This window comes from Suillus plorans (assembly GCF_016647745.1).
Source record: "Suillus plorans strain S12 chromosome Unknown HD556scaffold_24, whole genome shotgun sequence".
Lineage (NCBI taxonomy): Eukaryota > Fungi > Basidiomycota > Agaricomycetes > Boletales > Suillaceae > Suillus > Suillus plorans.
In genome coordinates this window covers 138,832-164,913 of record NW_024537408.1, presented here as the reverse complement: position 1 = coordinate 164,913, position 26,082 = coordinate 138,832, and the positions used below count along the sequence as shown (strand labels likewise).

The window sequence follows — 26,082 nt, the reverse complement described above, 5'->3', positions numbered from 1 at the left end:
AAATCACTCGTCTCCCGGATCCACCACCACCACACCTCTCTGGTACCCGCCATCAACCCCAGATATCTACACCGAAAGTCCCTCTCCCTCCAACTTTGACTAATGCAGAACATCCGTAATGAACAACATCCCAACACCAACTTCAAAATCTGGCAACAAAATCTATGCAAATCCTCTACCGCCTGGGAGCACATGCTCCAAAACCTCAACCCCAATACCTACGATCTCGCATGCATCCAGGAGCCATTCCTCAACCCAGTAGGTCTCGCTAACGCTTCCAATCTTAGACAATACTGGGACGTCATATACCCCACCAATCACCACTCAAACCCAGAACGATCGCAATCCATCCTACTCGTCAACAAAAAACTATCCAAAAACAACTGGCATATTGTACCACTTGACTCTCCCAACATCACCGCAATTGAACTAAACGGAAACTTCGGAAAGGTGCGTATATACAATATCTACAATGCCTGCGACCATTCGCGAATGCTCCAATTCCTTGAACGACACTTGATAGCCGAAAATCTTACTCACCGTCCCCTCCCTCGACTTAACGCTCAAGGCGATAACAGAGTGGACCACGCCCACATGATCTGGATGGGGGACTTCAACCGTCACCACCCCATGTGGGACCTGACAAGCAACTCTCATTTATTCACCGCAGCGAACTTAGACGCTGTGGACATACTAATTAATCTCTTAGCTGCATATTCACTCACTCAAGCACTACCCCATGGCATCGCCACCCTCGAAGCCTCAAACACGAAAAACCACACACGCCCAGATAATGTATTTTGCTCTGTTGAAATTGAACATATGTTTACTAAATGCGCCGTGGAATACCAACTACGCCCTGTAAAAACTGACCACTTTCCAATAATTAGCACCCTAGACCTCCAACCAGAACGCATCAACCTCGAACAATGCCCAAACTATAGAACTGTAGAATGGGACGCATTCAGAGAAGCCCTTTTGTCTGAACTCGAAACGCGACCCCCACCCGCTAACATCCAATCTTTAGATGAATTCCAAGCCCTCTTTGAACACCTAACCCAATCAATAGCTAGATCTGTAGAAGAGCATGTCCCCAAGACCAAACCGTCACCTTACACGAAAAGGTGGTGGTCAAACGACCTAAGCACTGAACGAAAGCAAGTACATAAGCTCGGCAAGAAGGCCAGAAACCGTCTAGCCCAACGTCAAGACCCCATCCACGAAGAGTTCCGCCTAGCTCGCAACCGCTTCTCCGAAAACATCAAGAAAGCGAAGAAGGATCATTGGGAAGAGTGGCTCGAAGCCATCACACCAACGAACATCTGGGACCTTCACCAATATGCAGCCAGCAGCCCATTGAACCAAATTCACACGCGGATCAAGACTCTGAAAGATCCAAATGACCCAGGAGGAATCAGCGCCACGCAAGACAACGCCAGGAAGAGCGAACTCCTATATGAAGTCTTTTTCAGACAACCCCCAGACGATGAGCACGTTGAGCCCGACTTTGTTTATAATCCACCCATCTGCGAGTTCGCACCCATTACTAACGAACAAATCTTTCGCGCTGTAGCTAAACTCTCCCCTTATAAAGCTCCAAACCCAAACAGCATATGTAACTGTGTCTATAAGAACGGTGCTGACCTACTTGTACCCTACATGGGCCCCATATTCTGTGCGACATTCGAACTCGGACACTATCCGGAAGACTGGAAACTCTCCTCGACAGTGGTACTCCGAAAACCCGGCAGACCAGACTACAGTCTGCCGAAAGCATACCGCCCCATCACGCTACTCGACACCATGGGTAAGATACTTTCATCTTGCGTCACTGACGACTTGGTCTATATTGCAGAGCATCATAACCTTCTCCCCCCAACCCATTTTGGAGGACGACCAGGAAAATCAACAACCGACTCACTGCATCTTCTCACGAAATTCACAATGAACGCCTGGGCCTCAGCAGAACCTTTCGTATCAATATTATTCCTTGACGTCAAGGCAGCATTCCCAAGTGTGGTAGTCAACCGCATGCTTCACAACATGCGACACGCTGGCATCCCACTGGAGTACATCGACTGGTACCGAAAACGACTAAGTAACAGATCAACTACTTTACACTTCGACGACCACCGCTCCGACCCATTCAACGTCTCAAATGGAGTTGACCAAGGATGCCCTCTATCAGTAATAGGATTCTTATTTTATAACTCACCCGTCCTCCGAATAGCTGACCCCAACCCTCGCCGGGGAGAACTTAGTTTAGGATTCATAGATGACATCGCCATAGCAGCACGAGGAAAAACCTAAGAAGATGCAAACCACAAACTCAAGAGAATGATGGAAAAACCAGGAGGTGCTTTAGATTGGAGTAGAGAACACAATGCTGACTCACATAGTTCAGTCAAAACCCCACGTAGAACCTGTACCCCGGACATGCCAAAAGGCCGTAGACCATGTGCAGCCAGAGGCTAGCCAGCTGTACTAAATTTATGTAGATGTGGCACTGGCCAGCCCGTAGAGGCTTATCCTAGCCAATATCAATTCTACACACAGTAATATTCTACTAGCTATATACTAGAGTACCAGACCTGCCAGAGATGTAGGACAAGTGCTGGCCAGATATTGAATGGGAGATAGAAGACCCGTAGAAGCTGACCAGCCAGACATGTAGAGCCTATGCTGGCCAGAAGTGAAATGGGATGTAGGAGACCCATAAAAACTGACCAGCCAGAGACCTAGAGCCTGTGCTGGCCAGAAGTGAAATGGGATGTAGGAGACCCGTAAAAACTGACCAGCCAGAGACCTAGAGCCTGTGCTGGCCAGAAGTGAAATGGGATGTAGGAGACCCGTAGAAGCTGACCAGCCAGACATGTAGAGTCTGTGCTGGCCAGAAGTGAAATGGGATGTAGGAGACCTGTAGAAACTGACCAGCCAGACCTGTAGAGCCTGTGCTGGCCAGATATTGAATGGGAGGTAGGAGACCCGTAGAAACTGACCAGCCAGACCTGTAGAGCCTGTGCTGGCCAGAAGTGAAATGGGATGTAGGAGACCCGTAGAAACTGACCAGCCAGACATGTAGAGTCTGTGCTGGCCAGATATCAAATGGCAGGTAGCAGGCCCGTAGAAACTGACCAGCCAGACCTGTAGTGCCTGTGCTGGCCAGAAGTGAAATGGGATGTAGGAGACCCGTAGAAACTGACCAGCCAGACATATAGAGTCTGTGCTGGCCAGATATTGAATGGGAGGTAGGAGACCCGTAGAAACTGACCAGCCAGACCTGTAGAGCCTGTGCTGGCCAGAAGTGAAATGGGATGTAGGAGACCCGTAGAAACTGACCAGCCAGACATGTAGAGTCTGTGCTGGCCAGATATTGAATGGGAGGTAGGAGACTCATAGAAACTGACCAGCCAGACCTGTAGAGTCTGTGCTGGCCAGATATCAAATGGCAGGTAGCAGGCCCGTAGAAACTGACCAGCCAGACCTATAGTGCCTGTGCTGGCCAGAAGTGAAATGGGATGTAGGAGACCCGTAGAAACTGACCAGTCAGACATGTAGAGTCTGTGCTGGCCAGATATTGAATGGGAGGTAGGAGACCCGTAGAAACTGACCAGCCAGACCTGTAGAGCCTGTGCTGGCCAGAAGTGAAATGGGAGGTGGGAGACTGGTAGGAACTGACCATGGACAGAGCAAAATATCATAATATTTGATGTGTATTGATATGAGCAACATGATATAGATGTGAGCAATATACTATGAGCGATGTGACAAAATGCTAAAGCTTCATGGCTTTCTCAGTGGGCTGCTTAGCTCTGGAGAATCGGCGGACATCACCCTTGGCCTTCTTGGATGGCTTTCTAGAACCACCAGACTTGGTTCTTTTCTTCCCCTTCCCCTCTACCACCACTTCCTCCTCGTCCTCCCCATCCTCCCCATCCTTGTCCTCTTCCACCAATACCTCCTCATTCCCCTGTTCTCCCGCTACACACTTCTCTTCCTCCTCCCGCACTTTTGCCAGGAGCCTGTTGGCTTCCTGCAGCTCCTTCAGGGCCTCTTCAAGCTTCCGATTCTCCTCCCTCAACTTCTGATTCCTCATATTCTCCTCCTTAACCTTCTGCAACTCATCTGCCAGCTTCAGACTCATCTGTCCCCTCACTACTCCCTCTTCGCCATCTGCATCATCACCAGCACCATCTTCAGCTCCAAGTCCGTCTCCAAGAGCAGCCTTATGAAGGATAGCAGGTTCCTGCTGAACGTCCTTCGACTTCAGTAGATGCATGAGCCCACCTCTGACCTTCTTGACCGCCTCTATGACCCGGTCAAGCATCTTGATATCCAAGATCGAGGTGCTAACGCAAGTGGGAGTCTCCAAGGCGGCCTCGTCTGCCTCATACTCAATGGCTCGCTTACACTCCCTGAGCAGCAATCCAAGACCTAGTGCGACTCGCATTGCAGATGGCAAGCCAGTGATCTCCGTAGAGGTAGCTGTTGCTAAGAACTTCTGCACCTCACCATCTAAGCAGTGCACGTCATTTGGAAGGTAAGACCCTTCCCAGGACCAAGTTGCCCAGGCAGGCCATCCCTTTTGCTGGTTCAAACTTGGTTCCTAGGCTTCGTCAGTATGAAGTATGACTCGGTCAATTGATAGCATACCTTTCTCAAGTCTCTGATGCCCTCCACTAAAAGCAGGTATTCGTTGTTGCTGCTGAGGGACTTCAAGAACGGGATTCGATCTTTCATGGGAACTGTTGCAGGAGCGCCCTGCTGAGCACTGGAAGGTCGGGCAGCCGTTGTGGTCCTACGTCCCCTGGAGGCTGCTGCAGCCGACTCATCTTCAGAGGGGTCACTTTTGGCCAGGTTTGTCCTATGTCCTGTAGATGGTGCTCCAGCCGACTTGCTTTCTGAGGAAGCGTCCTTGGCCAGCCTAGTCGTACGATGCGTTGGGTGTGTGCTGGCTGCTCCTTTGGAGCTAGAAGCGGTGACTGGCTCGATTTCTACATACATCTTCTTAGTTTTTTGCTGGTGGGGAACCGCATTCCGAAGTCGTTCCTTGCTCATATCACCAATTTTAGCTGCATTGAAAATCACCAGCTTCTTCTTCGCCGCCCTCCTAGCCTCCCAATGAGCCCACAGCTGATTGATATTTTCGGCCCTCATATGAGACGGGTCTCTCAAGATGAAGCCTTCTGGAACGGAATTGGGGTCCAGGTAGAGAGAGGGGTTTGCCACCACCTCACGCCAAGGTACGGGTTTGGTAGTGTCCATGAAGACCTCTGTATAACATAGTGTAAGTTGCACAAAAACCAGCAAAGCAGACAAACACTCACTGTAAGATGCACGGAATATCTGATGCACCAATTCTTGTTGCCCTCTGGCAGCAACTCCAGCTCGTGAGGGAAGCTTCGCGTAACCGGTTTTGTCCAAAATGACGTCAGGTAGGCTAGGTTTGCCATCGCCTTCCTCTTTGTCATTTGAGTCGTCATCATTTTCCTCTGGGTCTGAATGTTCCTTAATTACAGTGAAAATTTTAGAACAATAAACACTCACAGAATTCTAACTTTGACCATTCCGCAAATTTTTCAAAACCCTCAGACATCCATTCCTTATTCCCTCGTGAACTCTGAGTAAAGGGCTTTTTACTGTTGACCGGCTTGGACTCGTGACTAAATGATGATAGCAAACCGTCATTATACCATAAGACCAAAGTGCTAGAAATACACTCACACCACAACATTTAGAGTCTGGTCTGCAAGTTTCTTGTGACTGGCTAGGATCATAACCTGACATCCCATGGTACGACAGATTTGTTCGGTAAAGTCTTCCAGAATTTTTTTCAAGTGCCTCTTTCGATACCTGCCAAGGTAGTTAATAGGAGAACCTGAATAGTCGTTTTAAACACTCACATTGTCTGCGATTCCGGAGGAGCACCCTCCTTGTTCCACTTTTCCCTTGCATTCTCAACCTCCTTCCGTTGTGCAGGGGTCATGTTTTTGAACCAATCTCTAGCATGACCGGTTCTATACTTGATTTCATTTTTTACCCCTAACTTCGCTTGCTCCTCCTTATCATACTCGTCAATCTCCTGCTTAAATAGCCTCTGGGCAACATCCCAGTCACTAACTTCTTTCTTGTAGAAGGCCGCATCTTTAGGACGGGCACCTGCCTCCCTCTCCTCAGGGGACAGGCTAGATGTCCCGTCCTCTTGCTCATCTCGCAAAAGCTCTTCTTCTGCCTGTAAGTCATCTTCATCGGTTAAAAATTGGCAGTAGTAACACCTGATAGCCTTTGTATTACTGTAAAATTAGTTATTAAATATACCAAAATTTGACCACACCTTTTTCAATGCCTTTGGCAACTCAACCGATTCCTCCTGTGACTTGTTTTTTGCAATGATATGATCCCGGACTGTCCTCAGAATACCTAGGCGCGTTTCCTGAGATGCAGCCACAAAGTCGCTCTGATGGAGAGCAAGTATGTCCTCGAAAGATACGTGCCATCCAGACATGATGAGTTTCATAATTAAAGTAAGACAGGAGAATGAAGTCAAGGGTATGCGCAACGTAGCCAAGAGTCGGCCATTGGCGACTCCAACACAAACGCGATCACGTGACTCCGATCAACGTGTCAACCCGGTTGCTAGAGTGATGCCAGAACTGGTCATTACCGCTCTCTCAGAACATAGGGTAAGCACACCAAATCAAGTTGAATTATTGCAAAACAAACATCTACCAAACTAACTATTTGTGAGATAAATCAGACCCTCATCCTCTTAGCAGACACTTCCCCATCCGAACTTCTAGGACGCTTGCCTTGGGTGCCCGACTCAATGAAAGGTAGTGCCGGAAAAGTTGTGGAAGGGGACTGGAACCACCCAGACGACTTTGTCTTAGCAGCTTTGAGAATGGAACCAGGTGGTTTTTCGATGTGAAACTTGTGGCAAGGCTTGCACTGAGCCTTACCACACTCAGGATAAGTGCAGGAATATAGGTACCTGTACACAGGATCCTTGCCTGGAACATCGGGGTCCAGAGACTCATAGGACACCTTGACCGTGACCTTCTCAGACCAACTGTTAGTGGACCCACAGAGAGGGCACTGCGAAGGGACTGGGATACCCCAAGGTTGAGTCTGCAGGTGGGCACGCGCAAACTTGGTGACAAGGAGCATGGGCGTAATCCCTGGTCATCAAAATGACATTGGTATGTTGTCCAAGGCGACTGGAGAGGGAGAGAAGACTGGGGAATGCGATGCGGACATTGAGCTGCTCAATTACCACTTGCTCCGCTAGAGCGAGCAAAAAGTTGGTGGCAACCAGGGGTTGAAAACGTTTGGCGGTGAAAATGATAGCGGACGCCACACCGTAGTTGAGTAGAGCTTCCTGGAGCTCGCTAAAGGCGTTGTCGTGGGCCACAACAGAGCCGCACACTAGGAATATCATGGTGGCGCCGCTGAGGATCCCATAATAGGGCCCTAGGACAGTAGATAGCACCTAAACATCACATAAGTCAAGAAAAATGCGAAATAATAGAGACCTTACCTGAGAGACACTCATAGCCACAAATTTACCTTTATCTTTCCCAGCAAAAAGCCACCCGCTATCTTCCTCAGAGTGATCAGAGAAGAAGGCCAAGATGCGGCCGCTGTGTGTGAGGTGAGTTTTGAGCTGGATGATGTGTGCGTCCTGGGCACGCGTGTATCCGCGGATGCTCTTGTGCGTGGTGACGTCGAATGGGACTTCAATGTAAATGTACCCGCCGTTGGGGAAGTAATGCTCCAGATAGTGTGAGAGCAGAGGCACGGGCGTCACAACCTCATTACTGCCACCCACAATGAAGTGGATGACGGCGATGGGCGCAGCGGCCAACACCGCGCAGGATCCAGTCTCAAACCTGCCGTTCAGTTGGAGGAAACCCTGCAGGGCAGGTTTACCTCCTTGAGCCGGCAGGTTTTCTCTATAGAAACCCTGTAGTCATTAGTTTAGTTTGTTTTAAGATATAAAAACAATAACTCACATAGTAAGGCGCAGGTGCCTTAAGGGTGTGCCCAGCATGACAGCTAAGGCACCAAAAAAGAACGTCCGGTTGAGCAACAAGGTCGCAAGAGGCGGACGGAACGTCCAGGCACCTGCTGCACATTACCCGAGGGCAGGTGCTGCACTCATAGAGTACAACGTCCCCCTCGGCGCCATCACGGCAAATCAAGCACCACTGACAAACATTAGCAACAATAGACGCACCAAGAAAGCACTTACCGAGCTGTGGGCGTCTGGTTGTACCACCCCAGCCTCCCCTTCAGGGCTTACTGGAGGAGGAGAGGCAACCGGCGATCCCAGAGGACCAGTGAGTCGCCTAGCAACCCCACCGGCGGCACGCTTCTTCGTGGTATTCTTAGCCATATTCCTAAAAAAGAATCAAACTTAGTAAAAAGAATGAAGGAAGAAGAGAGGTGCGAGATGCAGAATCTGTACTGGCCGATTGAACCAGTCACGTGACTGGTTGTAAACAATGGCAAATATGTTGTAGCTTATAGCCGCGTCACCAATGTTTCACACGGTTGACTTTTCATTCTTCCTCTCCACTCAACACCACCGGCTCATCCCATTAGCCACTTACACAGGCTGCAGCTGTGTAAGCGGTTAATGGTCAATGAGCGGCCTCAATTTAACTTAGGTATAATTCTTTTTATCTCAAAATCCTTACTGAACGCTGGTTTGGTTCTTTCATAGGTCTTTTTTTCATAACAAGGTGAGTACTATCTTGCGCACTCTTAAGCTTACAATGCTTCTTCCTCTCTAGTGACATTTATCTTGGGCAGGGAGGTCTAGTGTGCGCGCCGGCGCGCCTAGTCTCTCTGTTTGAACACTCTGGGGGCTTGGGGGGTGGTTTAGTGCGCACGCCGGTGCACCTATCCACCCTCCTCCATCAATCTTGGGCAGGGAGGTCTAGTGTGCGCGCCGGCGCACCTAGTCTCTCTGTTTGAACACTCTGGGGGCTTGGGGGGTGGTTTAGTGTGCACGCCGGTGCGCCTATCCACCCTCCTCCATCAATCTTGGGCAGGGAGGTCTAGTGTGCGCGCCGGCGCGCCTAGTCTCCTTGTTTAAACACTCTGGGGGCTTGGGGGGTGGTTTAGTGCGCACGCCGGTGCACCTATCCACCCTCCTCCATCAATCTTGGGCAGGGAGGTCTAGTGTGCGCGCCGGCGCACCTAGTCTCTCTGTTTGAACACTCTGGGGGCTTGGGGGGTGGTTTAGTGTGCACGCCGGTGTACCTATCCACCCTCCTTCATCAATCTTGGGCAGGGAGGTCTGGTCTGCGCACCAGCGCGCCTAAGGTATTTGTCTCATTATTCTAGGAACACTCTCTGACCGCCGCTTACAGATTTTTTTTGGAAATTCATCATCAGGTAATTTTGATTCATATTCACATCACAGGTGCTAACTCAGCGCCCGCAGACTGTTCTTAATCTGTTTATATATATATTCAATTCTTTCTTGTAGTAGTTTGCTGTACAAGGCCAAGGTGGGGAGGGCCCCTCCGCCGAGGCTTTGTATTAGCCAGTTTACCTCATTTCGTATATCTTAGTATTTTATTTTCTTTACTTTACATTTGCTTTGGCCTGTAATAGCTTTAACTTAATAAAAACTTTCAAAAGAAAGGCTGAGCGCCCCTTCCCGCCCCTAGTAAAAAGTCACGTGACCGTCCGTGGCGCCCTGTCTTGCCCCCACAATAAGTCACGTGACCGACCTCTATCCCACCCAAGTAGAATTCTGAGCAGCATCTCTGACAAGTCGGAACGTCAGAGTAAGTCATGCTGTTCTAGATCTTCTAGTGGAGCTTAACAGCCTGCCCTCAAATTCGTCTAAGCTTAACAAAGCTTCTCAAGAAACCATTGCCTATACCGCCGCCTGGTTTAGATTGTGTCTGAGCTTGACCAAGCTACTCAAGAAACCATTTGGTATGCTGCCCAGTACAAGAATAGTGAAACTATTCTTGTACTAGGCGGGCGTGTGAGGTGATGTAGGCAATGGCTTCTTGAGCAGCTTTGCCAAGCTTGCCCGCACAGTATCAGAATAGTCTTTTATTCTTGTACTGGATACCAACATTATACTATCTTCCTTACAGTACAAGAATAGTATAGTCTGCTTGGGTGCGCACTGGTCGGATGTGTGAGGTGACATAGGCAATGGCTTCTTGAGCAGCTTTGCCAAGCTTGCTGCCCAGTACCAGAATAGTCGGACTATTCTTCTATTCTTGTACTGGGCGGGAAGGATATGCCCAATAAACCGCATGGCGGTATAGGCAGACTTGGTCTTCTGCACCTGTCCAAGCTGCTCAAGAAGCCATCGCCTACATCACCTCACACGTCCGACCAGTGCGCACCCAAGCAGACTAAACTATTCTTGTACTGTATATCATGGGGTCAGTAGTCTCCTACAAACCATCATCCTACCAGTTCCGCTTATCATGAGGTTAACAGCCTATCCTCAAATCCGGCTAAAGTACTCAAGAAGCCATCGCATACATCGCCCTAGCAATCTCATTTGGTATATCCCCATATAGCCTAGCTCCAAACTACTGGAAAAATTTTCCTGGTGCCATTAATCTTCTGTTCTTCTGCTTCTTCTGCTATGGAGGATACTATGACAAAACTGTCCAAAAACCTCTCTAGCCGCGTAGATGAGCTACTCCGGAATTCATCACCATTTGAATTATTCTCAGATACTAAGATGGACGATAGAACACTACAAAAAGCAAAGTAAGCCAGTTCTAAGTTAACATTTGGTCAGGCTAAGTTGCTACAAATTTAAGGATGAGACTCTGGAACGAGTGGCGGAACGTTCAGCTTTCCAGTTCTGGTATAGGTGTCAAGACAACAGAGATTTCCGAGATTGAACTCTCCAGGGCTGCAGTTGGCATAGCTTATGCCGCCGTTAATAGTTGTAGGCTTTTATTTGAATTTCACCAGAGTCTGTTTGTGATTGTTTGACCCCAGTAAGGGCGGATTGGGACGTCCACCGCTTTGCAGACCGAGCTAAGGTGGCACCAAACCCGTTGAATGCTGACAGCCAACAAAGAGAGAAACTTGCAAAATATTTCAAGACCCCTTCCTTCGGCCACATTACGGAGCCGACCACGTTTGTTGACAAGCATGGAAGGATACTCGCTTGGTATTTGCCAGAGATCTTGGTGCCTGATTGAATGGTATGACAACTTTCAGATATGCAGTCGAAGACCGGGTAACTGTTTATATTTAGGAACACGTCAATAGCACGGTCAAGTCGCTCAGACCTGTCCTAGACCGGTTTTTGGCCAAGGCAACTGAAGAGGAAAAGAGCCCTTGGCGTTCGCAAGGTTTTGTCATACCTCCAGGGGGGGGAGAGTTCGGAGCAGGGCGGGTGACTTTATGCCCTGGTGGATTCATGCAGCGCCAAGAGGTAAGTTTGTCTTCCTATGCTTGTTTAAGTACAAAAGTAACTTAATGGAGCTAGCATCTTCAAGATCATTTGTACCAATCAACCGACCTTGGGTCGCCTGTGGTTCGGCGTTGGTTGTCCGAAATGACTGTCCCAGAACAACTCTGGTCGGTTATTACTAGTATTATTGCGCCAGATCAGTATCTTGCTGGCATCAAATCGGTCTCTGCGCTGAAGAATATGGTTCGTACCTCAAAACCAGTTGTTTGGCCCTCTGTCTTTTCGGGAATTGAGGTAATTGTCAATCGAGAGACACCCCATCACCGAGATCCAGGAGCATCACCATCATTCTACGACCTTCTGGTTAGCCTTGGCCAAGCCAACCAGGCCATACTAGATCTGCCGGACTTGGGCGCCGAACTAGGTTACCCCCCTGGGACTATGGTATATATTGCAGGCAAGGTGTTGGAACATGGAGTCCCAGGTTGGGGTGATGGTGAGAGGATTGTGATTGCCCACTTTGTCAAGGATAAGGTCCACGATAAGCAGGACATCCCAAGGCCGAGCTTTCCAATTGAGCAGGATTTTCTCAAGCGAGTGGGGGCTGGTAGAGGTCTGAAACCTGTTTGTGGGAAGAAGGTGGGAAAAATAAGTGGAGTTGGGCGCGGGGGGGTAGCAGTTAGACGGTAAATAGAGTTAATTAATCTATCAAGAGGAGATACGGCTGGATTTGATGGAGATCGATTTTCAGTTGCATTGCTTGCCTTATTTTGGAGTGCTCATTCTCATTCCTTGGTCCAAGTGTTATGTCTGGCCAGAAAAAAACCCGTCTGAAGGCTGTTTCATATTCTTTCAAAGACAGGGGTAGTTTGTCACAACGAAAAGACCTGGATGTCAACTATATTGCCTACAAACCTACGGCAGGAAAGAGGGGAAAGCCCTCGTGGCTCGAATCTCATGCTGATCCACTGTATGAAATATCAGGAGGGCGTTCCTCCTCCTCCAGCCCCAGGAAGCGAGCAAAGGAGGCCTCGATGGATTTCCCAGACATCGAGACATTTGGTGACTTTGGTCTAGAAGGAGAGGCTACTCAGCACGCAAGAAAAACCAAGGTACAACCCACAATTTGTATCTTACAGATAACTCTCTTCTCATAATACATAATATAGATGCAAAACAACTTTATAGCAGAGTATCTTGCCTACCGGGATCTATATCTAGACATCATCCTGGAATCAGAACAATTTATCCGTGCTGGCCCCTGCGAGACTTGCCAAAGTGCTGAGGCCATATTCAGTTGTTCGACTTGCACTGGAGACCACAGCTGGTGTCGCCCTTGCATGATCAAGTTGCATCAGTCATTACCTTTTCACAAAATCCAATTGTGGATCGGGAAGTGCTTCGAGGATGTCACTCTAGCTGACCAGGGTTTTATATGGTACTTAGGACACGGTGGAGAGTCTTGCCCTTGGTATGAAGCTTCACAACTTTGTGACCAGGAGGTTGACGCATTGCCCCATGATACCACCCTGGTCACTATTGTACATTCTTCTGGGGTGTTCACACATAATATAGCATGGTGTCATTGCCAGGGATCCGATTCCGAACAGCATCTACAGCTCCTAAGAGCTGGACTATTTCCTGCCAGCTCCACCCGTCCCAAGACTGCTTTTACCTTCGAGGTGCTGGATCATTTTCTCATTGACGCCTTGGAATGCAAAACCTCCGCGAGGAGCTTCTTTGAGAAACTCACAAGGTTGACTAATAATGCATTCCAGGATACTGTCCCAGTGAGTTCGAGTGCACTTGATCAGTAGATTTTTCTGAATACCTAGCGTGCATTGATAGGATCGGTACCGTGAACTCATGAGAGTATCCCGACTGTGGCGGGACTTAAAGAACCGAAAATGGTTTGGATTCGGCCACGATATGGAATCAGGGCCTGGCCCAGGAGATCTGGCTCTCTTCTGCCCTTCGTGTCCACAGCCGGGAATCAATATGCCTTTGCTGTGGGAGCAGAAGTATGAAAGGCAAGTTGTTTGATTATTAAATGCTCCGGCCAGTACACCTACTACGGCTGCTATCACATATCCTGGCCAGTCAGTCTAGCTGGGGATCAAGCTGGCCAGCCTCAGTTCTACCCAGGGTAGACTAAATGCTGGCCAGGAGTAGTTGGGAGCCGCCCGGTCGCTGTTTCTGTTGTAGCTTAACTAAGGTCAAACAAAGCTAATTGTTGGTTGCAGGTGGCTAGTTATGAGGAGATTGGTAGTTGATGGAAACTTCACTGCTCAGCATATGAACATGCGTGAGCCTGAATTAGACATCTTCCTCTCAGATGGTTCAGGTTACGTGGTAACTGATGCTGAATATCAAGCTCACTTGAGCTCAGCAATGGAAAGCAAAGAGGTCAGCCAACTAATTGATTTTTAATTCTCAGTGGCATTCTCAATGTGTCAGAAGAGGTCCACATGTAGCAACCATCGGGCAGTCAATGCAGCAAATGCAAACCGGAGCAACCTTCGAGCCACTGGGGTGGGTGCCACAGCTTGTGCTAGGCATGGATGTTTTGTTCCACACTCTGTAGTAGACTTCCAGAAGGGTGAACGGCAAGTCTTCTTTGATTTATTATGTGATGACCTAAATATGCTGACAAAATCCTGTTAAGCCACATGAATATAGATTACTCCATATGTGAGGGTATTAAGCACTCTGGGGACCGAATTGATACCTCTCTCGTCATTTATGATGTGGGGTGTCAGTGGAACCTTCACTTTGCAGAGCGTGTTGACAACTGCCCTGCCCTGACGCTCCCTGACAATGTGGAGATTATAGCTGCTGTAGGGAAATTTCATCTCAGCGCTCATAAACTAGCTTGTTTTGCTAGATACAGCCTGAACTTCATTGTTGGAGCTGCCCAGGTTGATGGCGAAATCCTGGAGACACTCTGGGCTCCCTTCAATAAGATATCCCCAACAGCCTGTTCCATGAGTCAAGCCCACCGTCAAGAAATCCTTGATGACCATATGCGGAACTCGAATTGGAAAAAACTTGTTGGTATCAGTGAGTCTCATATTTGGAATCAATGAGACTTTGATTAAATATTATCAGTTAAGACCCTGTTACGAAAGTACAAACGTGCGGATAAGGGCATTGATGACACAAGGATTCCATTTGAAGATCTTACGAAATCTTTGGATGTCAACAAAGTCAGCTTGTGGGAAAGTGATGAGAAACAAGCAATGGAGCTGAGGGGGGAGCATCTCGACATATACCGTCTAAGAATAGATAAAGGTGAGTGTTCCAGAGCTTCTACCGGCTTCCATGCCATGTACATTCTGATGGGTGATTCGAAGCACCAACAATGGCGGAAATACGGCTTAAATTAACCGAAACCGAATATGCTGATACTGGCAAATTGGGATTGGTATCTTGGCTTATTGAAGGTATCAATTTGGAGGATGCACGGTAAGTCATTTAATCACCTTTGCATTCACACATGTTTCAATTCAGCCCTAGGGATGCATTGCGAGTAGATATTCGGCAGCTTCCCCAAGATGCATCTGCTACTCAAAAGGCTGTGGTGGCAGAAAAACGTCAAAAATTAGCTGTCTGGATCTCAAAATATCACGAAAAAACTGATGCCATGACGCAAGGCATCGAATTAAACTCAGGTACAATGCCCATGGATGACATCAGGTTTTGCACAGCAGATACCGAGGAGCTAGGGCAAGAAGTTGGAGATGTTGAGTTTACTTCAGAAGAGATCGGTGATGAAGTTCCTGCAGAAGTGATGGGTATTTGGATGCCATCATCAATATCACACCAGGATGCTCTAGCCCTTGACTTGGGTGCTCTGCGGAGCGAAGAACTCCAGTTATGGCAGGGTCAGGCAAACGATTGCCTAGAAAGGTTACGGCAGGCCCTTGGTCATAAAGCAATCATTTATCGGCAACACTTCCGGAGTTCGGATTCTACCTGGGTGGGCACCAGGTCAAAGCAAGAGGCTTTTCGGTGCCGAATAAAAATAGATAAGTGTGTTCGAAGTTATCAAAGGGCAAGGGATGCCATGGGGAGACTAGGGGTGGATGAAGAAACTCTCAGGAATGTTTATCAACAAATTCAGCCCAACCAGCTCACCGTAAACCAGGAAGTGACAGAGGAGAATAGATATGGTCAGGGATCAGACAGACTAGCTTGGTTTTGGAGGGTCAACAATGGTGGTGATGTTCACCAAGACTTGTGGATGGATGAATGTGAGTGGTACTTAATCGTCAACATGCATTCTTACCACAAGTATTAGTCTACAGGGTCAATTGGTTAAAAGCTAAGGCTAGGTGGCAAAGGTGGGAGGAGGAATTAAATTTGGTTCGGCATGAGATGGGTTGGACGGTTGGCTGGTTTAGGCACAAGATGGGTGAATGGGACAAAAGATATCAACAAGCCACAAGGCTTGGGCATCAAGCTTATGCACAACGGCAGGTGCTCTTATGGGAAAGATTTGTGCTCAATGCAGAGAATTCATTCAAGGACAAGATGATTATGGTATCTTAACTATATTATCACCATTATACCACCCTTGTGATTTTGGTGTTCAGAGAAAAAATATGCTGGACTTGCTTCTGGTACTTGTTTGAATTCTACCAGTCAGCTACCTCCCATTTCACTTCTGGCCAGCACAGGCTCTAGGTCTCTGGCTGGTCAGTTTTTACCAGTCTCCTACATCCCATTTCACTTCTGGCCAGCACAGGCTCTACATGTCTGGCTGGTCAGTTTCTACAGGTCTCCTACCTCCCATTCAATATCTGGCCAGCACAGGCTCTACATGTCTGGCTGGTCAGTTTCTACGGGTCTCCTATCTCCCATTCAATATCTGGCCAGCACTTGTCCTACATCTCTGGCAGGTCTGGTACTCTAGTATATAGCTAGTAGAATATTACTGTATGTAGAATTGATATTGGCTAGGATAAGCCTCTACGGGCTGGCCAGTGCCACATCTACATAAATTTAGTACAGCTGGCCAGCCTCTGGCTGCACATGGTCTACGGCCTTTTGGCATGTCCGGGGTACAGGTTCTATGTGGGGTTTTGACTGAATGGTCTGGCTGACTTTGAACTAGATAAAACGGCCCTACTATGTCTATCAAGACATCGAATAGCAGACCCCAATCGCCGCGGAAAGACCATCCCAGTTCCCCGCCCACCTATCTCCATCCGCAACCACATCATTCAACCATCAAGATCGCACAAATTTCTTGGAGTCATAGTCGATGATGAACTGACCTTTAAAGAACATGCAACCTACGCCTTAGCAAAAGGAACTCGGTACACAATGGCATGCCAACGCATGACTCGAGCTATGAAAGGTGTCCATGGCCGACTACTCAAGAAACTGTACGAAGGAGTAGTCATCCCCAAGATGCTCTACGCGGCAGACATCTGGTGCTCCGGACTTGTCGCAAAAGGAAGGGGAAGGAAGAATGCTGGCCGCGGAGCAAGAGGCTTCGCATCGAAGATGGCCAGAGTTCAGCGGATGGCAACCACTATGATAACGGGGGGAATGAGAACCTCTGCTACTGATCTCTTAGACGCACATGCTGACATACTCCCTTTTCAACAGCTATTACGCAAAGTGTGCCACAGAGCCACTTTACGCATGATCACGATGCATAAGTCGCACCCCCTTTACAAGGGCATCCGCACAGCGTACAATGCCTGTACCAGAAGAGACTTCGGAAGCTGCAAGAGACACCCATCACCCATACACCGCCTACTCAATGAATTTCGACTCAACCCGCACACAGTAGAAACAATTGAGCCAATACGACACTACCCCAAATGGGCCCCGGACGTCGCAACAGAGATGGCGGCAGACGCAGCCACAGCCGTCAACGACGATGAAGGTGCAGATGAAGACCTTCAAGCATATTCTGACGGCTCGGCAATAGACGGAGGAGTAGGAGGAGCGGCAGTATTGATAAGGAATGGCGAAGTAGTAGGAACAAAGAGGTTCTACTTAGGAGGAGACCAGGAGCACACGGTCTACAAGGGAGAGTTAGTAGGAATGATCTTGGCAATAGAGCTGTTGAAAGAGGAAGGAGGAGAAGGATCAATGGCCCTCGGCGTTGACAACCAAGCCGCCATCTGGGCAACCAAGGCCTTCGTCTCCAAACCCGGTCACTACCTTATGGATAAATTCCATGATGACCTGCGCAAGCTCATACCCGCACACGACGAACGCAAGTTGACCGTACGATGGACCCCAGGCCACCACGGAATTCCAGGCAATGAAGCAGCCGATGAGCAAGCGAAGATGGCAGCCAGAGGAAACAGTAGCGCACCTAACGAACTCCCCAAATCCCTCCTCACCACAAGAACAAATGCGGCAATCATCCTCCCCATCAGCAAGTCGGCGCTAAAGCAGCAGTTTGGACGAATAATCAAAGAAGAATCATCAAACATCATGAAAAACTCACCGCGATACAAACGCCTTCATGAAATCGACGCAACGGCTCCCTCGAAACACTTCTCAAAGCTGATAGAAAAACTCCCGCGCCGACACTCTTCACTCCTTTTCCAATTTCGTTCAGGACACGCCCCGCTAAACAAGCACCTACATCGTATCGCAAAAGTACCCAGCCCCAAATGTCAGCAATGCGGCGAACGCGAGGAAATGGTCCACCATTTTATAATCACCTGCCCAAAGTACATAACACAACGCCTTGCACTCCAATTCGAACTCGGCCCGCAGACCAATCACCTCAAGAACCTGCTGAACAATTCAAAGTGTATCAAACCTCTACTGCGCTTCATAGCAAGTACACACAGAATGGAACAGACCTTTGGTGACGTCACACCACCCGCAGACGAAGATGACGAAGAAGAATGAACGAGCTTGCACTCCCACTATCGCCTTTAGCTGGCCTTAACTGTCCTCGTATTCCACCTGGACCAATGATTGTACACCACCGGACACACATAAACAAATAGTACGCTACAGTAAATACTCGCATGTTTTGTCTACCATAGGGCTATGCCCCAACGGACAATAAACACTGGCCAAAAAAAAAACAAAAAAAAACCAGAAACGATGCGAGTCCCGTCCGGAGAGAACGAGACCGAGTAAACCTGATCAGTGTGCCCAAGGAAAGGCTCACCCACTAACTGCCCCGTCCCTGCGTCCCACAACCGGACAGTCTTATCTGCAGAACCAGTCGCAATGCGAGTTCCGTCCGGCGAGAATGAGACTGACCAAACCCAATTAGTGTGCCCCAGTAAGGGCTCACCAACTAGCTTCCCTGTCCCTGCATCCCACAACTGGGCTGTCTTATCGTCAGAACCAGAAATGATGCGAGTCCCATCCGGAGAGAACGAGACTGATGTAACCTCGCCAGTGTGCCCACGGAAAGGTTCACCCACTAACTGCCCCATCCCTGCGTCCCACAGCCAAACAGTCTTATCCTGAGAACCAGTCACAATGCAAGTCCCGTCTGGTGAGAACGAGACTGAACAGACATAAGCAGTGTGCCCCAACAAGGGCTCACCAACTGGACGACCTGTCACTGCATCGAACAGCTGGACAGTGCCATCTCTTGAACCAGTAGCAAAGCAGGTCCCATCCGGCGATAGCGAGACTGAGGTAATGGAATTGGAATTGGTGGGCTCGCCGACTGGTTGCCCTGTGGCGAGATCCCACAACCGGACTGTCTTATCATCTGAACCAGAAACGATGCGAGTCCCATCCGGAGAGAACGAGACTGAGTTGACATAACTAGTGTGCCCCAGTAAGGGCTCACCGACTGCCTTCCCTGTTGCTGGATCCCACAACCGGACAGTACAATCTTCCGAACCTGTCACGATGTAACTTCCATCTGGCGAGAACGAAACTGATATCACCCCATGAGTGTGCCCCTCCATGGGCTCACCAACAGGCTTCCCTGTTGCCACATCCCACAGCCGGACAGTCTTATCGGTCGAACCAGAGACAATGTGAGTCCCATCTGGAGAGAACGAGACTGACATAACCCCACCAGTATGCCCCAGCAAGGGCTCACCGACAGGCTTCCCCGTTCCTGCATCCCACAGCCGGACAGATCGATCGAACGAACCAGAAACGATGAGTGTCCCATCCGGAGAAAACGAGACTGGATTGACCGAATGAGTGTGCCCTTCCAAGGGCTCACCAACTGGCTGCTGCGTCGCTGCATCCCATAGCCGGACAGTCTCATCCCATGAACCTGAAACGATGCGAGTTCCGTTCGGCGAGAACGCTACTGAGGTAACCGACCTAGTATGCCCCAATAAGGGCTCACCAATGGCCTGCCACGTTGCTAAATCCCACAACCGGATGGTCTTATCTTCCGAGCCAGACACGATGCGTGTCCCATCCGGCGAGAATGAAACTGAGGTAACTAATGCAGCGTGCCCCAGCAAGGGCTTGCCTACTGGCTGCCCCGTTGCTGCGTCCCACAACCGCACAGTGCGATCATTCGATCCAGTCGCAATGAGAGTCCCATCCGGCGAGAACGAGACTGAGTTAACATAACCAGTGTGTCCGCTGATCACAGTCAGAACGGCCGGCCAGTTGATGTCACGTCCAGATGCTACACGAAGAGAGTTCGGAAACCGTGCAGAAAACGTTTTGGATAGTGCTGAGTGAACGGGCGAGAATGGAAGTGCTGATACATAGAGATGAGGTGTGCTGTGCAGGATCATGGCGCCGAAGAGTTGAATGAATCTCTGCGCGTCCGTTGCAGCGGACGAGGCATCTTCATATCCGGTGTGACCCTGTAATTGTGATTGAGCGTTAGGAGTATGTTATCTGACGCTCGATAACCGTGCGCTCACCTTCAACCACTTGGCAATGAGCGGAAGGGCGGGGACTGCGCCGCTGAGCGCATTGATCAGGCAGAGTACTTCGAGCCAGAAGAACAGTCGCTCATGGTCGAGGAATGATTTTATTTCTGTGGCGAGTTCTGAATCGAACTTAGTGGCTTGTACGTGTGAAAGCCAGAATCGGCAGGCATAGGATAGATGTGGGGGAATGCACTCTTCAACTCGTTCTCGCAGACCGGGATCTTCGGAGTTGGGGAGATAGGATGATTTTAAGTCGCAGATATTGAAGGAGAGTATATCTTTCATCACTCCAAGTGATGCGAAAGCAAGGTCTCGTTGAACCTTCGGCATGTCGACGAAGAACTCTTTACTGTGTGATTGATCTGTCAGGAAATCGCGGAAGGATGCGTGAAGGGGTCGGATTGGCGTGGATGGGTCGGTGGTACCGCTGAGGAGAGATCCCATGTGTTCTATGATGTTCTTCACTTCGTAACACTTGCTTTCATCTGGAAAATGCCTTCGCATGGCATTCAGGGATTTCACAGGGAGGGGTTCGGCTGTGCCAAGAATTTGTCCCATCACGGAATGAAATGCCGCTAGCTGTGTTTTCCGAAACTCCGGGTCTGCGTGTTCATCCTTTGGTATGATCTGCTTCAGAATTAAGTTATACATATCATACAACAGGTGCTCCCGTTTGACACCATCGCGAGACACCGTGACATTGAAGAACTGAACGGAAGATGAACCAAAGGGAGGTGCTTCGATGGATTTGCAAGCAAGACGTGCCCACTCGAAAAGACCATCAGCTTTCTTGGCCAGGGCTGTAAACTCTGTGCTCCCAAAATCCGGAAGCCCTTCCAACTTCTTCGACACGTAAGCATGGATATCGCGTTCCGCGACTTCTGGTAGAATGTCGTCCATGGAAATCCTCTTAATGTGTTGAGCACCCTCAAATGCATTCCGAATATCGCGGAGTGGGCGAGAGGTGACGATAAACCGGAAGTTCTTTGGGAGCTCCGTGATTTGAGGAACGGCAGAGTTCTGAAGTTTACCGGAAAGAATGCGAAGAAGGTCGCTACGTGTCTTGGCCGCCCCGCTCTCGTCCAGTGCGTCGATCACGATCACGACAGGGCCCACGGTTGAATCTGAGAGCTTCTGCATTGGTTCCATCAGAAGCTTCTGCCATTGCTGGATGATGTCAGCTGTAGTCTTCAGCGCACTGGCATTCTGAACGGTGTCTGCCAAGGCTCGCCTCATCCCCCAATCACGGTCAGCCAGGTCGCGCGCGATGGTAGAGAATATCTTTTCATGGCGACGGTCGGCTCCTCGATCTTGATCGAAGCAATAACACGAACCAAGCCCTCCCGCATCGCTGAACCACTTAGCGATCGTGTGGGCAATGGCTGATTTGCCCTTGCCTGCAGTGCCAGATAGCCACAGCACCCGTGGAACGTCGTCTCCAGTGCTGTCCACCCAATCTGTGATTTGGGAGAGTACTTCCGTGCGCGTCCCTGGGAGACATTGTTTCCTGGTGTCTAGCCCTGCGTTCGCTGCATAAGTTATACCGCTGAGGTCCAGTAGTTCGCCTGAGGAAAAATGTATAGCTGTTGCGTCAGGAACAAGTACGATACTCACCTGTACGGTGGGTGTAAATAGCTACGTCCCGAGCAACTCGGTCCCGGAAGCTTTGCATGAGGGCATCCAACGCATCGCTGTACCGTTTAATTTCATTATTTGTTTCGGTGAGGATGTCTTTCCCGAGTCTCTTCCCTGTTGTAATGGTAGGAGACTAAGCGCGTGGAACGTGCAACAGTTTGAAGACTCACAGAAGTTCTTGGTCTCTGAATAATCTCTAATGAAACGAGCGCATTCAAGGGTCTGCTGAGAGATCTGTCCAAGGATATCGCCCATCGATGGAATCTGGCCAAGCATCTCGTCCTGAGTCATAAACTCATAAACTTGATCCAACTTGTCGACAAGACAATGGACTGCTTGGTCGCGATCCGATTGGGCGATGACCATCTGCACCGATGACTCCTGAGCGGGTGATAAAACAAGACAGGAACCGAACATACTTTTGAAGCACAGGACAAGACGCCCAGTGCAATCTTTGCATATGGATGTACCTGCGGAAAGGGATTAGTTCTGTTCCAACCAAGCGGAATGGGCCCATACATCCGCGAGCCTCGCGATAATATTGTCGAACATCCTGAGGTGTTGAAGATATGTGTCGTCGAAATCACATGCGTCCTCGAGATCCCCTGATGCATTTTGGGCGGCGGATGCCCCAGATTCTACAGGCCCTGAAAGTAGATTCATGCCTTTGACAGCTTTTTTGGCGTCTCGAAGCGCCGATTGGGGATCACCGCCTTGTTTCGCACTGGATGGAGCATCCTGAACCTGTGCAGCCATCAAAAGTTAAGAGAGAAAGAAGAAACTGAAAGGTGACCTACCTCGGGCTCGATATTTGCAGTTGACAAGGCGCCTGTGTGATCAACATTCGGAAGAACAGGCTCGCGACCACGCAAATTCCTCAGGTTCGAGCGCTTTTGTATGATCTCAGTCTGGTCCCATGCAATTCGGTTTCTCAACTTACAGAAATCTTCTTTGTTACACCATCCTTGACCTTCTTCAGAAACCGACAGAAATTGTGTGGCGGTCGGGCCTGGACAAATGGGGGCATCAGAGTCAATGTTCGAGAGTGAGGTGGACAAGTGATGTATATGAGCGACGTACCGAGCTTCCTCGAACGACTGCTGTGGTGTCTGGAGGAACTGAACTCGGGTCCCTTGATTGATTAGTGTTGCTCATGGCGAATAGTTACTGGTCAGTGTGGGCGAAGTAGGCGTTGAATATTGAATGAGAAGAGTGGGTAGAAACGTCGCTTAAATATGATAGCAGGGCATACCCTTGGCCGCAAACCTCGAGGCAACACTTATTTGCTGCTGTATTGACCTCCGAAGCCCTAAGCATGGCCAGCAGGCTGCCTGGGGCACTGGGTACTATTATGATGTGACTCCGTGAAACGCCAGGAAGTCGAAGGAACGAGTCGGACCATCTTAATTCATAAGTTAGTATGGACAGTCGAGGTCAGTGATAATCTTAGTTACTCAGTTAAGGACTGATGTCGGAGTTACCCGAAAACAGACGTTCAACGTTCGATCGATCATCGATTCCTGCAGGTTGCAGCCTGTATATGATCTCAGATCTGACATACCCGTGTCTCAAATCAAATTCCATTTCTCATCCTACGCATTTGTCACTCTAAACTGAGTCAGGACGCGCCAGCCTCGACCTGATTTCTGGATCAAATGATCGCGTATCGACCCCAGGAGGCAGCGATCCAGTACGAGAGCTTCAAGCCGTCTACTTGAAGTCGCAACTGAGCATGCTAACCCTCAGCACACGCCATCAAACGTGAAAATATCTGCGATGCAAGGCAGTGCAACACATCCCTCGCGAGCCGACATCAGGAAGGCCTGTGCCAAATGCGTAAGCGGGCACTAGGCGTAGAGGTGAGCAGCGAGGGCAGAAGAATGGAGCAGTCGATCTGAAAGAGGATGACCTGGGCAAAATGGCAAAACCGAGTGTCATGGTAAGTCGCACCCAATATTATTTTCCTTGATGAAATGTCGTCTTTCATATTGCTTTTAGCTTCCTAGACGCTCGCCCATTTCATTTCTGGCATGTGTTCTTGGAGTTTCGCATATTCCACGCCTCAAGTCTCGATATCCTTGCACCCATCATTAACTCATGGCACGTTACCATACATATGTTGTACTGTACGCAATGAAACACGTTCCTTTCCATTGCCCCAGTCCTTTCAACGTTTTAAACTGTGTGTGCGGTGTGCATCCGAAGCCAAACGACTATCCAAAACTTCAATCGACGCATGCTGCTGCGCAATCTTCTTCAGTTTCTTCAATTCACTCTGGCAGGTGCCTTGAGCACGCACTTCCGTCCATTGGTTTCGCCTGATCGCATCTTTGATCACTCATAATCGTTCTATGCTCTCGAAAATATGTCACTCAGTCACAACCTTTCTGACGCACACATCGTTTGCTCAAACCACCCCAAGTCAAATATAATGCTATGTATCTAATACACGATGAATCAACTGTACATGCCATATCGTACTCGACAAAGTATCTCTGACACTTCCGGAATTCAATTTACTGGGACGAGACTATTGTAATGAAGAGCTATAAGGATCAGATTAATTGACTGCGAGGAACGGAAAAAACTGGAGACTCACTCCTTGTAGCAGTCCTGCCAGCGTGTGCCATGTGACATGCAGCTCAAGTCAAGCTCAACACCTCTGTGTATCACTAACACAGTCCAGATATTATAAAATGGTTTTCGAGAGGCGGGCGGTACCCAGAATAAGAGCCGATGATGGGGTCCCATCATCCATCCATCTGCCTCCAGGAAATTAAACATCGGCCTGGGGACATTATGGGGTGCGCCTGCTAGCAGCTCAGCCGTGTCGCGCAGTGCATGTGTCGAGTGTGATGAGAAGGAAATGAAGGCATTGTTCGCGGTGTTGGATGTGGGGATGGCCGGTGTTGGATGTGAGATGCAATTGTCATGCGGGGAAGATGGTAAACAGTCTCCTTCGGTATGGTCCTGCAGTGACTTCCCAATCGCTGCATACCACATTCGGACAGTACCATCCCATGAAGAAGAAATGATGCGAGTCCCATCCCGCGAGAATGAGACTGAGCGGACCTCCTCAGTGTGCCCCCACAAGGGCTCGCCGACTGGTTGCCCTGTGGCGAGATCCCACAACTGGACTGTCTTATCATCTGAACCAGAAACGATACGTGTCCCATCCGGAGAGAATGCGACTGATGTGACACAGCCAGTGTGCCCCTCCAAGGGCTCACCAACAGGCTTCCCTGTTTCTGCATCCCACAGTCGGACTGTCTTATCTTCCGAACCAGAAACAATGTGAGCCCCGTCCGGAGAGAACGAGACTGAGGTAACCTCGCCAGTGTGCCCGCGGAAAGGTTCACACACTAACTGCCCCGTCCCTGCGTCCCACAACCAGACAGTTTGATCGCCCGAACCAGAAACGACGCGTGTCCCATCCGGAGAGAATGAGACTGACCAAACACGATCAGTGTGCCCCTCCAAGGGCTCACCAACTAGCTTCCCCGTCCCTGCATCCCACAGCCGGACTGTCATGTCGTTCGAACCAGAAACGATGCGGGTCCCATCCGGAGAGAATGAGACTGAGTTGACCTCATCAGTGTGCCCGCAGAAAGGCTCACCCACTAACCGCCCCGTCCCTGCGTCCCACAGCCGGACAGTCTTATCTGCAGAACCAGTTGCGATGCGAGTCCCGTCCGGCGAGAACGAGACTGAGTAGACACGAGCAGTGTGCCCCAACAAGGGCTCACCGACTGGATGACCTGTCGCTGCATCTAACAGCTGGACAGTGCCATCGTCCGAACCAGTTGCGAAACGGGTCCCATCCGGCGATAGCGAGACCGAGGTAATGGAATTGGAATTGGTGGGCTCACCAACTGGCTTCCCTGTAGATGCATCCCACAGTCGGACAGTTGTATCTGAAGAACCGGTCGCGATGCGAGTCCCATCCAGAGAGAACGAGACTGACTTGACCCAATGAGTGTGCCCCACTAAGGGCTCACCCACTGGCTTCCCTGTTGCTGGATCCCACAACCGGACAGTACAATCTTTCGAACCTGTCACAATGCGATCTCCATCCCGCGAGAACGAAACTGATATCACCCCATGAGTGTGCCCCTCCATGGGCTCACCGACAGGCTTCCCTGTCCCCACATCCCACAACCGGACAGTCTTATCTTGCGAACC

The 26,082-nt window shown here is 49.5% G+C and overlaps 8 protein-coding genes across 8 annotated transcripts; 4 read left to right on the top strand and 4 right to left on the bottom strand.

Annotated features, from left to right (window-relative positions):
* Positions 1 to 102: 102 nt before the first annotated feature.
* Positions 103 to 498, top strand: HD556DRAFT_1236209 (uncharacterized protein; the record flags this gene model as incomplete). Its single annotated transcript, XM_041297805.1, has 1 exon — positions 103 to 498. A coding segment is annotated over one exon (396 nt), but the record flags the coding sequence as incomplete, so codon positions are not given.
* A 2,079-nt stretch (positions 499 to 2,577) lies between these two features.
* On the bottom strand, positions 2,578 to 3,554 carry HD556DRAFT_1442581 (uncharacterized protein; the record flags this gene model as incomplete). Its single annotated transcript, XM_041306472.1, has 3 exons — positions 2,578 to 3,153; positions 3,204 to 3,430; positions 3,476 to 3,554. 3 exons carry the CDS (start codon positions 3,552 to 3,554, stop codon positions 2,578 to 2,580), a joined length of 882 nt encoding a protein of 293 aa, XP_041160844.1.
* Positions 3,555 to 3,775: 221 nt separating this feature from the next.
* HD556DRAFT_1442580 (uncharacterized protein) lies at positions 3,776 to 6,505 on the bottom strand (the record flags this gene model as incomplete). Its single annotated transcript, XM_041306471.1, has 7 exons — positions 3,776 to 4,606; positions 4,654 to 5,273; positions 5,328 to 5,498; positions 5,548 to 5,663; positions 5,725 to 5,853; positions 5,904 to 6,283; positions 6,335 to 6,505. The coding sequence occupies 7 exons, from the start codon at positions 6,503 to 6,505 to the stop codon at positions 3,776 to 3,778; spliced, it is 2,418 nt and encodes an 805-aa protein (XP_041160843.1).
* A 248-nt stretch (positions 6,506 to 6,753) lies between these two features.
* HD556DRAFT_1442579 (uncharacterized protein) lies at positions 6,754 to 8,395 on the bottom strand (the record flags this gene model as incomplete). The annotated part of the gene is made up of 5 exons (XM_041306470.1): positions 6,754 to 7,178; positions 7,237 to 7,489; positions 7,538 to 7,963; positions 8,013 to 8,207; positions 8,252 to 8,395. 5 exons carry the CDS (start codon positions 8,393 to 8,395, stop codon positions 6,754 to 6,756), a joined length of 1,443 nt encoding a protein of 480 aa, XP_041160842.1.
* A 3,285-nt stretch (positions 8,396 to 11,680) lies between these two features.
* On the top strand, positions 11,681 to 11,929 carry HD556DRAFT_1199814 (uncharacterized protein; the record flags this gene model as incomplete). Its single annotated transcript, XM_041296363.1, has 1 exon — positions 11,681 to 11,929. A coding segment is annotated over one exon (249 nt), but the record flags the coding sequence as incomplete, so codon positions are not given.
* Positions 11,930 to 12,582: 653 nt separating this feature from the next.
* Positions 12,583 to 15,964, top strand: HD556DRAFT_1236284 (uncharacterized protein; the record flags this gene model as incomplete). The annotated part of the gene is made up of 9 exons (XM_041297814.1): positions 12,583 to 13,203; positions 13,262 to 13,434; positions 13,657 to 13,819; positions 13,874 to 14,042; positions 14,093 to 14,473; positions 14,522 to 14,704; positions 14,767 to 14,878; positions 14,930 to 15,666; positions 15,714 to 15,964. 9 exons carry the CDS (start codon positions 12,583 to 12,585, stop codon positions 15,962 to 15,964), a joined length of 2,790 nt encoding a protein of 929 aa, XP_041160840.1.
* A 636-nt stretch (positions 15,965 to 16,600) lies between these two features.
* HD556DRAFT_1219381 (uncharacterized protein) lies at positions 16,601 to 17,020 on the top strand (the record flags this gene model as incomplete). The annotated part of the gene is made up of 1 exon (XM_041296764.1): positions 16,601 to 17,020. A coding segment is annotated over one exon (420 nt), but the record flags the coding sequence as incomplete, so codon positions are not given.
* Positions 17,021 to 24,330: 7,310 nt separating this feature from the next.
* On the bottom strand, positions 24,331 to 24,943 carry HD556DRAFT_1367200 (uncharacterized protein). The gene is made up of 2 exons (XM_041302833.1): positions 24,500 to 24,943; positions 24,331 to 24,446 (listed from the first exon to the last, which is right to left on the bottom strand). The coding sequence occupies exons 1-2, from the start codon at positions 24,901 to 24,903 to the stop codon at positions 24,431 to 24,433; spliced, it is 420 nt and encodes a 139-aa protein (XP_041160838.1). The 5' UTR covers positions 24,904 to 24,943; the 3' UTR covers positions 24,331 to 24,430.
* Between the last annotated feature and the right edge of the window lie 1,139 nt (positions 24,944 to 26,082).